The sequence below is a fragment of the Rhinopithecus roxellana genome, chromosome 12 (assembly GCF_007565055.1).
Source record: "Rhinopithecus roxellana isolate Shanxi Qingling chromosome 12, ASM756505v1, whole genome shotgun sequence".
NCBI classification, from domain to species: domain Eukaryota; kingdom Metazoa; phylum Chordata; class Mammalia; order Primates; family Cercopithecidae; genus Rhinopithecus; species Rhinopithecus roxellana.
Genome location: NC_044560.1, coordinates 108,405,729 through 108,418,142, shown reverse-complemented (window position 1 = coordinate 108,418,142; position 12,414 = coordinate 108,405,729). Strand labels below are relative to the sequence as shown.

The following is a 12,414-nucleotide window of genomic DNA, read 5'->3' as shown; positions in this document are numbered from 1 at the left end:
ACCCGGGAGGCGGAGCTTGCAGTGAGCTGAGATCCGGCCGCTGCACTCCAGCCTGGGCGACAGAGCGAGACTCCGTCTCAAAAAAAAAAAAAAAAAAAAAAAAGAATTGGGGGTGAAAAGAGGCAGAGAATAGCCTGCTTTTTTCCAAGTGAACTACTCATCCTTCAAGACCCCAAATTTCCCCTTTCCAAATTTCCTAATTTTTAAAGGTTGTCACCCTGACCTTTATCTGGGTACTCATAGCTCCAGAAAAACCCCCTCTAGACTGGGTGCGGAAGCTCTCCCCGTAATCCCAGCACTTTGGGAGGCTGAGGTGGGAGGATCGCCTGAGGTCAGGAGTTCGAGATCAGCCTGGTCAACATGGTGAAACCCTGTCTCTACTAAAAATACAAAAATTAGCTGGGTATGGTGGCAGGTGCCTGTAATCCCAGCTACTCGGGAGGCTGAGGCAGGAGAATCGCTTGAACTCAGGAGGTGGAGGTTGCAGTGAGCCGAGATCACACCACTGCACTCCAGCCTGGGAGACAAGAGGGAGACTTCGTTAAAAAAAAAAAAAAAAAAAAAAAACTCCCTCTATGCATCATCCCCCATAACCCCATCACTCTGAGATGTCTGGTCAACAAAACTGTGACTTTTGAGCAGATGTGAAGGAAAGGAGGGAGTGAGGCAGGTGGACGTCGGAGGGAGAGTGTTCTAGATAGAGGGCACTGAGATGGGCACTGGCTCACCATGTTTAGAGAATAGCAAAAGGGGCCGGGCGCAGTGGCTCAAATCTGTAATCCCAGCACTTTGGGAGGCTGAGACGGGTGGATCACGAGGTCAGGAGATCGAGACCATCCTGGCTAACCCAGTGAAACCCTGTCTCTACTAAAAAATACAAAAAACTAGCCGGTCGAGGTGGCGGGCGCCTGTAGTCCCAGCTACTCGGGAGGCTGAGGCAGAAGAATGGCTTAAACCCGGAAGGCGGAGCTTGCAGTGAGCCGAGATTGTGCCACTGCACTCCAGCCTGGGTGACAGAGTGAGACTCCGTCTCAAAACAAAAACAAAAACAAAAAAGAATAGCAAAAGGTAGTGAAACTTGAATAGAGAGAATGAGGACCAGAGAGGGACCATCTGCATTCATCTTTCTCCCTGCCCCACCTAAATCTTCCTCTTGCCCCTGCCATCAGCCCACAAAAGGCAGTTCACTTATGCAGTAATGGAGGGATAAGTGACCCCTGTTCATTTGCCAGTGAGGAAACAGAGGCTGAGAGGGGTGGATCTAGCTGGGTGTGGTGGCTCATGCCTGTAATCCCAGCACTTTGGGAGGCCAAGGAGGGCAGATCACGAGGTCAGGAGTTCAAGACCAACCTGGCCAAGATGATGAAACCCCGTCTCTACTAAAAAATACAAAAATTAGCCGGGTGTAGTGGCACGTGGCTGTAGTCCCAGCTACTCAGGAGGCTGAGGCAGGAGATCTGCTTGAACCTGGAGGCAGAGGTTGCAGTGAGCCGAGATCACGCCACTACACTCCAGCCTGGGTGACAAAGCGAGACTCCATCCCCCTCCCCACCAAAAAAAAATATAGAAAAGAGAGACAGAGAGGTGGATCTGTTTGCCCAAGGACACACAGCAAGCGAAGATAAACTTGGGATTCCAAGCCAGGTTTCCTCCTCCAGGGACCTCAAGTCCTTCCTTCCTAGCAGACTAAAATTGAAAAGTCTTAGAGCAGGGAAGGGGCCTGGAGATGGTTAGACACCCCAACTTTGGCAATCAGGCGCCAGAGAGGGGAAGTACCTTGGTCATTTTCACACAGCAGCTTGGTCATTTTCACACAGCGGGAGCATTCACTCATTAATCCTACAAATACTGACTGAGTACTTCTATGTGCTTGGGGCCTGGAAATGAGGCTATGAATGAGCCAGACTCGGTCTCGGTTCTTTAGCGAGGCAAACATACTACCACAGCAGTATAATTACACGCTGAGAAAACTGCTCAGAAGGAGAGGTGCTCGGTGGATGGGGTGCAGAGTGGGTGCTCCTAACCTCCCAGGAGCCCTAGGAGATCTCTGAAGGCTTTGAAAGCCCAGAGCTGGAGGATGTGCAGGACTTGCCTTAGGAAAGGCAGTCCAGGCCGGGCGCGGTGGCTCACGCCTGTAATCCCAGCATTTTGGAAGGCCGAGATGGGCGATCACGAGGTCTGCAGTTCCAGACCAGCCTGGCCAGCATGGTGAAACCCCTTCTCTACCAAAAATACAAAAAATTAGCCGGGCATGGTGGCGCGCGCGCCTGTAGTCCCAACTACTCGGTGGGAGGAATGGTGGGGTGGCCCATGTGGCTAGATGGACGTCAGGCCAAAGGAGGTGGGGACAGAGGCCAGAGAGATCAGAGGGCCAGGGCATGCGGGCCTGGTGGGCTATGGGAAGTTGGGGCTTAAAGCCGTTGGCACTGGGGAGCTCTGGGGAGGTTGAGCACTGGAGAGGACCCTTCCCACACTGCCTGGAGAAAGGCCTCAGTGCAGCTCTTCCGTTCACGAAGTGGGTGCTGAGGCCCAGATTGTGCGGAGGGCTTACCTGAGGCCACACAGCTAGGTGGGAGGGCCTGCCTCAGTTTCCCCGGGACAGGGGCTCACCAGGTCTCTCCCCTCGCAGCCAGGCTCTCCCGGCTCTCCCTGGCGCTGCCGCCGCTCACGCTCACGCCGTTCCCGGGGCCGGGCCCGCGGCGGCCCCCGTGGGAGGGCGCGGACGCCGGGGCGGCTGGCGGGGAGGCCGGCGGGGCGGGGGCGCCGGGGCCGGCGGAGGAGGACGGGGAGGACGAGGACGAGGACGAGGAGGAGGACGAGGAGGCGGCGGCGTCGGGCGCGGCGGCGGGGCCGCGGGGCCCCGGGAGGGCGCGAGCAGCCCCGGTGCCCGTCGTGGTGAGCAGCGCCGACGCGGACGCGGCCCGCCCGCTGCGGGGGCTGCTCAAGTCTCCGCGCGGGGCCGACGAGCCAGAGGACAGCGAGCTGGAGAGGAAGCGCAAGATGGTCTCCTTCCACGGGGACGTGACCGTCTACCTCTTCGACCAGGTGCGGAACCCGAGAGGGCGCGGTTGGGGTGGCGCGGCCTGGAGGGAGCGGGAGCCTGGAGCGGGGCGGGGCCTGGAGAGAGGCCGAGCTTAGAGTTGGGCGGGGCCTTGCGGGAGGCAGAGCTGGAGTGGGGCGGGGCCTGAAGGGAGGCCGAGCTAGGGTGGGGCGGGGCCTGGAGGGGGGACGAGTTAGAGTGGGGCGGGGCCTGAAGGGAGACCGAGCTGGAGTGGGGCGGGGCCTGAGGCGGGGCCTGGAGGGAGGGCAAGCTGAAGTGGGGCGGGACCTAAGGGGAGCCCGAATCTAGAGTGGGGTGGGGCCGAGCTAGGGTGGGGCGGAGCCCAGGGCGGGGCCTGGAGGGAGGTCGCGCCTAGAGGAGCAGGGCGCTGGAGGGAGGCCTACACGAAGGCTGCGCTTAGAGTGGGGCAGGGTCTAGAGCAGGGTTTGGAGGCAGGCTAAGCCTAGAGCGGGGGGCGAGGCCTGGAAGGAGACTGCGCCTAGGATCGGGACAGAGTCTGGATCGGGGCCTGAGGGAGGCCAAGCCTATGGTGCGGCAAGAGGAGGCCTGGAGAAAGTCCACGGCTGGAATGGGGGCGGAGCCTAAGGCGGGGCGGATCGAGCAAGGCGCGGGCAGGGCCTAGGGGTGAAGGCGGGGTCTGGGAAGAGACTGGTCAGGGAAATGGGGCGGGACTAGGAAGATGGGAGGAGGCTTTGAGTGTGAGGGCAGGGCCTGACAGTTGGGCACGGCCGGGAGGTCGGGCCGAGCCTAGAGCTGGGGTGGGACCTAGGGTGAGGGCAGGGCTTGTGATGGGGGCGGGGTGTAGAGGGCGAGAAGAGGCCTGGAGAGTGAGGGTGAGTCTGGAAGGAAAGAGTGGGTACTGGGTAGTCAAGCATGGGATCCTGGAGAGACTAGGGAGGAAGTGTTGAGAAGAGGAAGTGTTGAGAAGTGGCCTGGATGGTGTGGTCGGGGCCTAGTGAGAGTTTGGGCATTGTTTGTTGACTAGAGTTCTAGTGTCTGTAGGGCTGGTTCGGGATGGAGCAGATCTTACCCACTAGGGAAGGACCATGGCTAGGCTGCAGGTGGGCTTCAGAGATGCAGCAGGCAGTCTTAAAGTATTTTGGGGTGGGGTCAGGGATGAGAGAACCTAACTACTGGGACGGACGGGTCTTTAGAGAGATGGGTAGAGGATTGTGTTAAGAGTTAGGCCAGTCGCGAGTGGCTCACACCTGTAATCCCAGCACTTTGGGAGGCCGAGGCGGGAGGATCACTTGAAGCCAGAAGTTCGAGAGCAGCCTAGCCAACATGGCGAGACCTCATCTCTTAAAAAGAAAAAAATTATCTTGGTGTGGTGGTGCGCATCTGTAGTCCCAGCTACTCGGGAGGCTGAGGTGGGAGGATCACTTGAGCCCGGGAGGTTGAGGCTGCATTGAGCCATGATCACAACACTGCTCTCCAGCCTGGGCGACAGTGAGACTCTGTTTATAACAAAAAGAAAAACACGGATGGTGTTGAAGAGAAAAAGGGAGGGCGAGTGGTGCTGAGGAACTGGGGCCTTGTCTAGATGAACCTGGGGCGGGCATACGGGGCTGAGATTGTGAGAGAAATGGAAATAAGGCCAAGAACTGGGGCCTGGGCCACTGAAATATATTCAGAGGGGTGGAACTTGGAGGGCGGGAGCAGGTCTACTTCTGAGGGAGGGTTCAGGGGCAGGGTCACTGCATCCAGCATGGGATGCGCTCAGGATGGGACAGGGGTTGGGAGGGCCACTGGAGCAGGTCTAGATCTCAGAGGTGGGTGGGACTGACGGGAACGGGGTGGGGTTTATGGAGATCGCTTTGAGTTAGGGGATCCGGTGGAGGCCGCGCGTTAATGAGCCAGGAGAGAATCCCTACTTTGGGCTACTTAGCTGTGCGCGGGGCTCAGCTGTCAGGTAAGGAGCCTCGGGCCAGGTTGAGGTTAAGGCTGGCCCGAGGCTTCGAAGCCAGATTAGGGGCTCCAGCCACCTCTCCAGAGCGTGTGATTTTAAATTGGGATTCCTAGAGCCCCAGAAAAATAGCCGGCTTTGTTGCTTTTGGGGGATGCGATAAATGGGACGTGACGGTTTGTCCCCTCTGGCTTCCCGCTAATCTGCCTTCACAGGAGACGCCAACCAACGAGCTGAGCGTCCAGGGCCCCCCCGAGGGGGACACGGACCCGTCAACGCCTCCAGCGCCCCCGACGCCTCCCCACCCCGCCACCCCCGGAGATGGGTTTCCCAGCAACGACAGCGGCTTTGGTGAGTGCGGGCCCAATGGGGCATGAGGGGGCGGGAGCCATGGGGCGGACGGGGCGGGGCCTATGGGGTGGAAGGGGCGGGACCGGAGGGCGGGAGTGCCGCAGTGCCTGCGGCCTGACTGCGGTCTTCTGCCGCAGGAGGCAGTTTCGAGTGGGCGGAGGATTTCCCCCTCCTCCCCCCTCCAGGCCCCCCGCTGTGCTTCTCCCGCTTCTCCGTCTCGCCTGCGCTGGAGACCCCGGGGCCACCCGCCCGGGCCCCCGACGCCCGGCCCGCAGGTACCATATCCTCGGCCCTGCCCCTCCTCTGCCCATCTCTGTCCCCCTATGTTCCACTGCCAACTTCTTGTGACCATCTTTCAATGTCCCTGCCTCTCTCTTCCCAGTCTCTTCTCTCTCCCCTCTCAGTCAACAGACACCCCACCCAGCTCTGGAACCAGCTCAGACCAGGCGATGTCCATCGGACGGTCGTAGGCAGGCAGGCCGGCTGTCCCCCACCCCCGAGCCTCAGTTTCGCCTTCTGTGGGGATTCCCCCCACCCCCAACTCTTGCCCATCTCTGGGCTCAGACTCCGGCCTGGCACTTGCCGGATCCTGATCCCACCTCTGGGGAACACGGTGCTCAGGGGCAGACAAGGAGAGAGAAACCCAGAGTGCTCAAAGCCGGTTGGTGTGAACCAGAGCAGGGAGGACACAGCTGGGGGTTAGAGAGCAGTCACAGCGGCACTGCTGCTCTCGCGCGGACCCTGCAGTGCCTCACCACAGTTTAACCCATTTAATGTTCATTGCGATCCCATAGGGTGGATTCTAGTCTCGTCCTCATTTTTTTTTTTTTTTTTTTTTTGAGACGGAGTCTCGCTCTGTTGCCCAGGCTGGAGGGCAGTGGTGCAATCTAAGCTCAATGCAACCTCCGCCTCCTAGGTTCAAACGATTCTCGTGTCTCAGCCTCCCAAGTAGCTGGGTTCACAGGCATGCACCACCACGCCCAGCTACTTTTCTTGTATTTTTACTACAGACACAGTTTCACCATGTTGGCCAGGCTGGTCTCTAACTCCTGACTTCAAATGATCCGCCCACCTCGGCCTCCCAAAGTGCTGGGATTACAGGCGTGAGCCACCGGGCCTGGCCAATCTCATCCCCATTTTACAAACTAGAACACCGAGGCACGGAAAGAAGTGAGGAGCTGGGATTCAAAGAGGCAGTTGCTCGGCCTCTGAGTCTGTGCCCTCTCTAGTAGTGAACATTGGTCAGGTTTTTTTCCTGGAGTTTCATATGCACCATATCGTTAATCCTCGTGGCCACCTTGGGAGAGGGGTCATGTCGCCCCTAGTTTCCAGCTCTTAGCGATGCTAAGGCCACCCTCAGGGAGAGGAGGGCACACTGGCAGGTCACAGCGCAGGACTGGAACATGACTGGGCTCTCTGCTGCCCCCTGCTGCCGAGCCAGGGAACACCCCAGGACACAGGGCTTGTACCCATCCCGATTGAACAGGTGGTGCTCCCCGGTGTCAGAGCTAAGGTAGAAGGCGCCACTGGAGGGTTTCACTCCTACTTCCCCAATCTTGCCTGAGTCCAGATATTGTCCCTGCCATTTCTTACATGTGTGACCTGGGGCAAGTCGCTTTCCTTCTCTGTGCTTCAGTTCCCTCATATATAGAGTGGGAATGATAACAGGATCTAATTCATAAGATTGCTGAGGGAATTAAATGGCTTAATCCTCCCGTGTATGCAGCACGGAGCCTGTTCGTGCAGCAGCGGTCTCTACCCATTAGCAATTATTATTATTTAGTTAGTTAGTTAGTATTTTTGAAATGGAGTTTCGTGCTTGTTGCCCAGGCTGGAGTGCAATGGCGTGATCTCGGCTCACTGCAACCTCCACCTCCCGGGTTCAAGCAATTCTTCTGCCTCAGCCTCCTGAGTAGCTGGAGTTACAGGCGCCCACCACCACACTCGGCTAATTTTTGTATTTTTAGTAGAGACGGGGTTTCACCATGTTGGACAGGCTGGTCTTGAACTCCTGACCTCAGGTGATCTGCCCGCCTCAGCCTCTCAGTTGGGATTACAGGCATGAGCCACCGTGCTCGGGCTTGTTAGCTATTATTATTATTAGCTATTACTGCACTTAAAATTAAGTCTATGTTTTCTGATCATCCTCTGTGTGCAGGCGCCGTGCTGGGCACAGGGGATTGTGTGTGGAGCAAGACGGGTGAGCCTGCCTGGCCCTCCCTGCAGATGCTGACCACACGCTGCTATGACAAATGAGTAACTGCAAACTCAGGCTTGCAGAGAAAGCAGATGACAAGAGGAAAGGGTTTTATTTTCCCCTTAGAAGTGTCATTTAAGGCCAGGCGTGGTGGCTCACGCCTGTAATCCCAGCACTTTGGGAGGCCGAGGCAGGCGGATCACCTGAGGTCAGGAGTTCAAGACCAGCCTGACCAACATGGAGAAACCCTGTCTCTACTAAAAATGTGAAATTAGTTGGGCGTGGTGGCACATGCCTGTAATCCCAGCTACTCGGGAGGGCGAGGCAGGAGAATCGCTTGAACCCGGGAGGCAGAGGTTGTGGTGAGCTGAGATTGCGCCATTGCACTCCAGCCTGGGCAACAAAAGCGAAACTCCATTTCAAAAAAAAAAGTGTCATTTAACTGGGGACTGGAAGGATTGGTTGTCATTAACTAGGTGAAGGAGAAGGGGACTGCATGCTGGCAGAGGGGACAGCTTGCACACAGGGCCTGAGGCAAGAGAGAGCTTGGCCTGCTCAAGGAACAGAAGGAGACTGGTGTGGCTGAGGGTTACTTAGAGCGCATGGAGGGCTGAGGAGTGAGGGCAGGGGGTGCACTGAGGACTAGGACTTTGTCCTGGGGGTGCTAGGGAGCCATGGAGGACTATAAGCAGGGGAGGGAAGTCAATGTTGGGTGTAGGAAGACTGCTCTGGGGCCTCTTGGGGACAGAAGGGCAAGAGTGGGAGCTGGGAGGCTGGGGAGAGGCTGGGGAAATCACAGTGAGCCAGGGCCATGGGAATGGAGAGGTTGGACAGGGCAGAGAGTCAAGGGCGGGCGGGACAGAGCTGGGGGCTGACTCTTCCTTCACTTGGCTGCATCCTCAGGCCTCACTCTGAATGTCACTTCCTCCCTGAAGCCGTCATCGCAGGGCCTCTGTGAGGACAGGGTGGGGGTGCATTCCAGGGTATGGGGACACTGCCAAGTGGTGAGTCAGGGCTGAGCTGGCAGGGCCGGCAAGCGAGAATGACTTCACCTTTAATCATCAGCAGAGGAGATGGAGGGCACAATCGTGCCAAACCCCAAATCCCTTCACTCAGTTGACAAATACTTCTGCAGCAGCGTGAGCTACGAGCTGCTGCGCCTGTCTGGCTCCCAAGACCACGGCGTGGGGGCCTGAGGCGGGTCCTCTCCTCTGCCCTGCTCAGCGTGGCTCTGTCCACTTAGCAAACATTTACTGGGTACTAAGAATGCCACATACCCCAAAGTCTTCATGAAGCACGAAGGTCATGCTTCCCATTGAAAGAGGGAAACTGAAGCTCAGGGACTGGGAGTGAGGGCAATGATTTGACCCAGGCCCGCCAGGTAAGAAGTACAGGGTGGAGCATGAGGGAGCCTGATATGAGGCCCCCAGCGAGAACCTGCACCTCTCGGACCTTAGTTTTCTGGTCTGTGCAATGGATGAGGCTTTCATTCCGCTCGTCCAGGGAGGTCAGAGCTAGAGTCATGGGAAAGTTTGGTCGGAGTTCCTGGGGAGACCTCTTTCCACAGGGAAAAGGGGTGCTTTGTGCCAGATGGGCTGCTGGGGACACAGCAGTGACCACAGCCCCTGTCATCACTGAGGTTACATTCTATAGGAACAAGCAGACAGGAAGCTCCTCCACAAGGACAGGGCAGGCCGGGCGCGGTGGCTCACACCTGTAATCCCAGCACTTTGGGAGACCGAGGCAGGTGGATCATTTGAGGTCAGGAGTTCGAGACCAGCCTGGCCAATATGGTGAAACCCTGTCTGTATGAAAAACACAAAAATTGGCCGGGTGCGGCGGCTCATGCCTATAGTCCCAGCACTTTGGGAGGCCGAGGCGGGCGGATCACAAGGTTAGGAGATCGAGACCATCCTGGCTAACACGGTGAAACTCCGTCTCTACAAAAAAAATACAAAATATTAGTCAGGCATGGTGGCAGGCGCCTGTAGTCCCAGCTACTCAGGAGGCTAAGGCAGGAGAATGGCATGAACCCGGGAGGCGGAGCTTGCAGTGAGCTCAGATCGTGCCACTGCACTCCAGCCTGGGTGACAGAGCGAGACTCCATCTCAAAAAATAAAAGAAAAAGAAAAAGAAAAACAGAAAAATTAGCTGGGTGTGGGTGTGGTGGCAGGCACCTGTAATCCCAGCTACTCAGGAAGCTGAGGCAGGAGAATTGCTTGAATCCAGAAGGCAGAGGTTGCAGCAAGTCAAGATCGCACACTCCAGCCTGAGCAACAGAGCGAGACTCCGTCTCAAAACAAAAACCAAAAAAAAAAAAAAAACCAGGGACAGGGTTGGCCGGGCACAGTGGCTCATGCCTGTAATCCTAGCACTTTGGGAGGCTGAGGTGGATGGATCACGAGGTCAGGAGATCGAGACCATCCTGGCTAACATGTTAAAACCCCGTCTCTACTAAAACTACAAAAAATTAGCTGGGCGTGGTGGCAGACACCTGTAGTCCCAGCTACTCGGGAAGCTAAGGCAGGAGAATGGCGTGAACCCGGGAGGCGGAGTTTACAGTGAGCCGAGATCGGGCCACTGCGCTCTGTCACGCCACTGCACTGGGCGACAGAGCAAGACTCCGTCTCAAAACAAAACAACAACAACAAAAACAAGGACAGGGTAATCCCAGAGTGACGAACGCAAAACAGAGGGAAATGAGTGAGAAAGACTGGAGGGTGCAGGGGTGACTGCTCCACTCAGTATGGTTGGGGAAGGACTCAGTGGAGGGGATGCTGCAGGTGGGGCCTTAGTCACGGGGGAAGAATGTTCCAGGCAGTGGGAACAGCACGTGCAAAGACCTTGGGGTCAGAGCATGCTGGGAGCACTGGAGGAACAGCAGGAGGCCCAGTGGCTGGAGCAGAGGGGAGAAGAAGGGTAGGTGAGGGCAGAGAAGAAACAGCAGATCTTTTGGGCCACGATGGGTGAGGGCTTTGCTTTTCCACTGAGTGACTTAGAAGGCATGAGGCTGTCCCCCTAGTAATTTCAGGTCTCTCTCTTCTCTGTCCATCTTCAGGCCCCGTGGAGAACTGATTCCCCGAAGACCTGACCCCCCTGCACCCTCAGAAGAGGGGTTGAGAATGGAATCCTCTGTGGACAACGGCGCCACTGCCACCACCGCAGACGCCGCCTCCGGGGAGGCCCCTGAGGCTGGGCCCTCCCCCTCCCCCTCCCCCACCATGTGCCAAACGGGAGGCCCCGGCCCCCCGCCCCCAAGCCCCCCAGATGGCTCCCCTGACCCCCCTGACCCCCTCGGTGCGAAATGAGGCAGGAATCCCCCCACCCCTCCATAGAGAGCCGCCTTTCTCGGAACTGAACTGAACTCTTTTGGGCCTGGAGCCCCTTGACACAGCGGAGGTCCCTCCTCACCTACTCCTGGCTCCAGACAGGGGCTGCAGGCTTCGGGGACCTGGACCCCCCATTTCGCGTCTCCCCTTTCCCTCCCCAGCCCGGCCCCTGGAGGGGTCTCTGGTTCAAACCTTCGCGTGGCATTTTCACATTATTTAAAAAAGACAAAAACAACTTTTTGGAGGAACACGGGGCCTGTGCGTGTTTCAGGAGGTGAGGCGGGGAGGATGCGGGGAGCGAGTGCGACCCTGGCCGGGCCCGCATGGCGGATGGAACATCGATGCTCAGAGAGGCGGACACTACCGCACAGTGGCGAGGCCCTGGCTTCTCTGCTTCTCCAGATCCCTGCTCTGCGCCTAGTGTGCGCATCGCCCGACCTCAGCTGACACAGCAGCAGCACTGCAGGCTCAAGAATCCGTAAGGGGCTGGGCGCGGTGGCTCAAGCCTGTAATCCCAGCACTTTGGGAGGCCGAGATGGGCGGATCACGAGGTCAGGAGATCGAGACCATCCTGGCTAACACGGTGAAACCCCGTCTCTACTAAAAAATACAAAAAACTAGCCGGGCGAGGTGGCGGGCGCCTGTAGTCCCAGCTACCTGGGAGGCTGAGGCAGGAGAATGGCGTGAACCCGGGAGGCGGAGCTTGCAGTGAGCTGAGATCCGGCCATAGCACTCTAGCCTGGGTGACAGAGCGAGACTCCGTCTTAAAAAAAAAAAAAAAAAAAAAAAAAAGAATCCGTAAGGATGAAGCAAGAGAATCGCTTGAACCCAGGAGGCAGAGGTTGCAGTGAACCGAAATCGTGTCACTGCACTCCAGTCTGGGTGAGAGTGAGACTCCATCTCAAAAAAAATAAATAAATAAATAAGGAATCCACTGGGGTTGGGTGGGGAAGGTGCAGGCTGTGGTCAGAGCCACGTTTCTGCAAGGTGGCCCGCAGTGGTGGCCAGACACTATCCCAGGGCCAGGGGCTAGTGGGACAGGGACTCAGAAATGACCTGCTCATGCCCACACTGGATTATGATCACATCCCGCCTGCCTCAGGTCGGCACTGCCTGTTCCTTGAAGGTCGGGGTCTACCTCCCTGTCCACCGTGGTGCTGCCTCAGTTTACCCGTTTCTCCATGTGCCCCCCACCTTGCTGACATTGTCATCCCTTGCCTTTACCTAACGCACCTCTCTGTGTGGCGCTCTCTCTCTCATTTCCGTCCTTCTGGCTCCCCGTCTCACCCTGCCCCAGTTTTGGTCTCCATCTGATCTGGAGTTCTCATGTCTCCCCACCTAAGTCTCTTGCTCTCGGCCTCCTCCTCCCTGTCTAATTCTATTTCTAATTCTAATTCTACACTACAGCCTCCCTAATAGAGGGAAAGGACTGGATTCCCACCCCTTGCTCCTTCCCTCTTCCCGCATCCAAACTACATCCCACAAATACACCAGTGAACCTGGTAATTCTCGAGTTCCTCCCTGCCTCCACATTTTTTCTCCTTGTCTGTGTCTCCCTATCACCTCCTCC

General features: G+C 57.3%; 1 protein-coding gene across 1 annotated transcript in view; it reads left to right on the top strand.

The window, feature by feature from the left end:
• Positions 1-11,092, top strand: part of LMTK3 (lemur tyrosine kinase 3) — a 29,249-nt gene extending 18,157 nt beyond the window's left edge. The window contains exons 13-16 of the mRNA XM_030913278.1: positions 2,630-3,045; positions 5,183-5,318; positions 5,456-5,593; positions 10,574-11,092. Of these exons, the coding sequence (XP_030769138.1) occupies positions 2,630-3,045; positions 5,183-5,318; positions 5,456-5,593; positions 10,574-10,590 (707 nt within the window). The 3' untranslated portion in view covers positions 10,591-11,092. The remainder of the gene's footprint in view (positions 1-2,629; positions 3,046-5,182; positions 5,319-5,455; positions 5,594-10,573) is intronic.
• Positions 11,093-12,414: the final 1,322 nt, after the last annotated feature.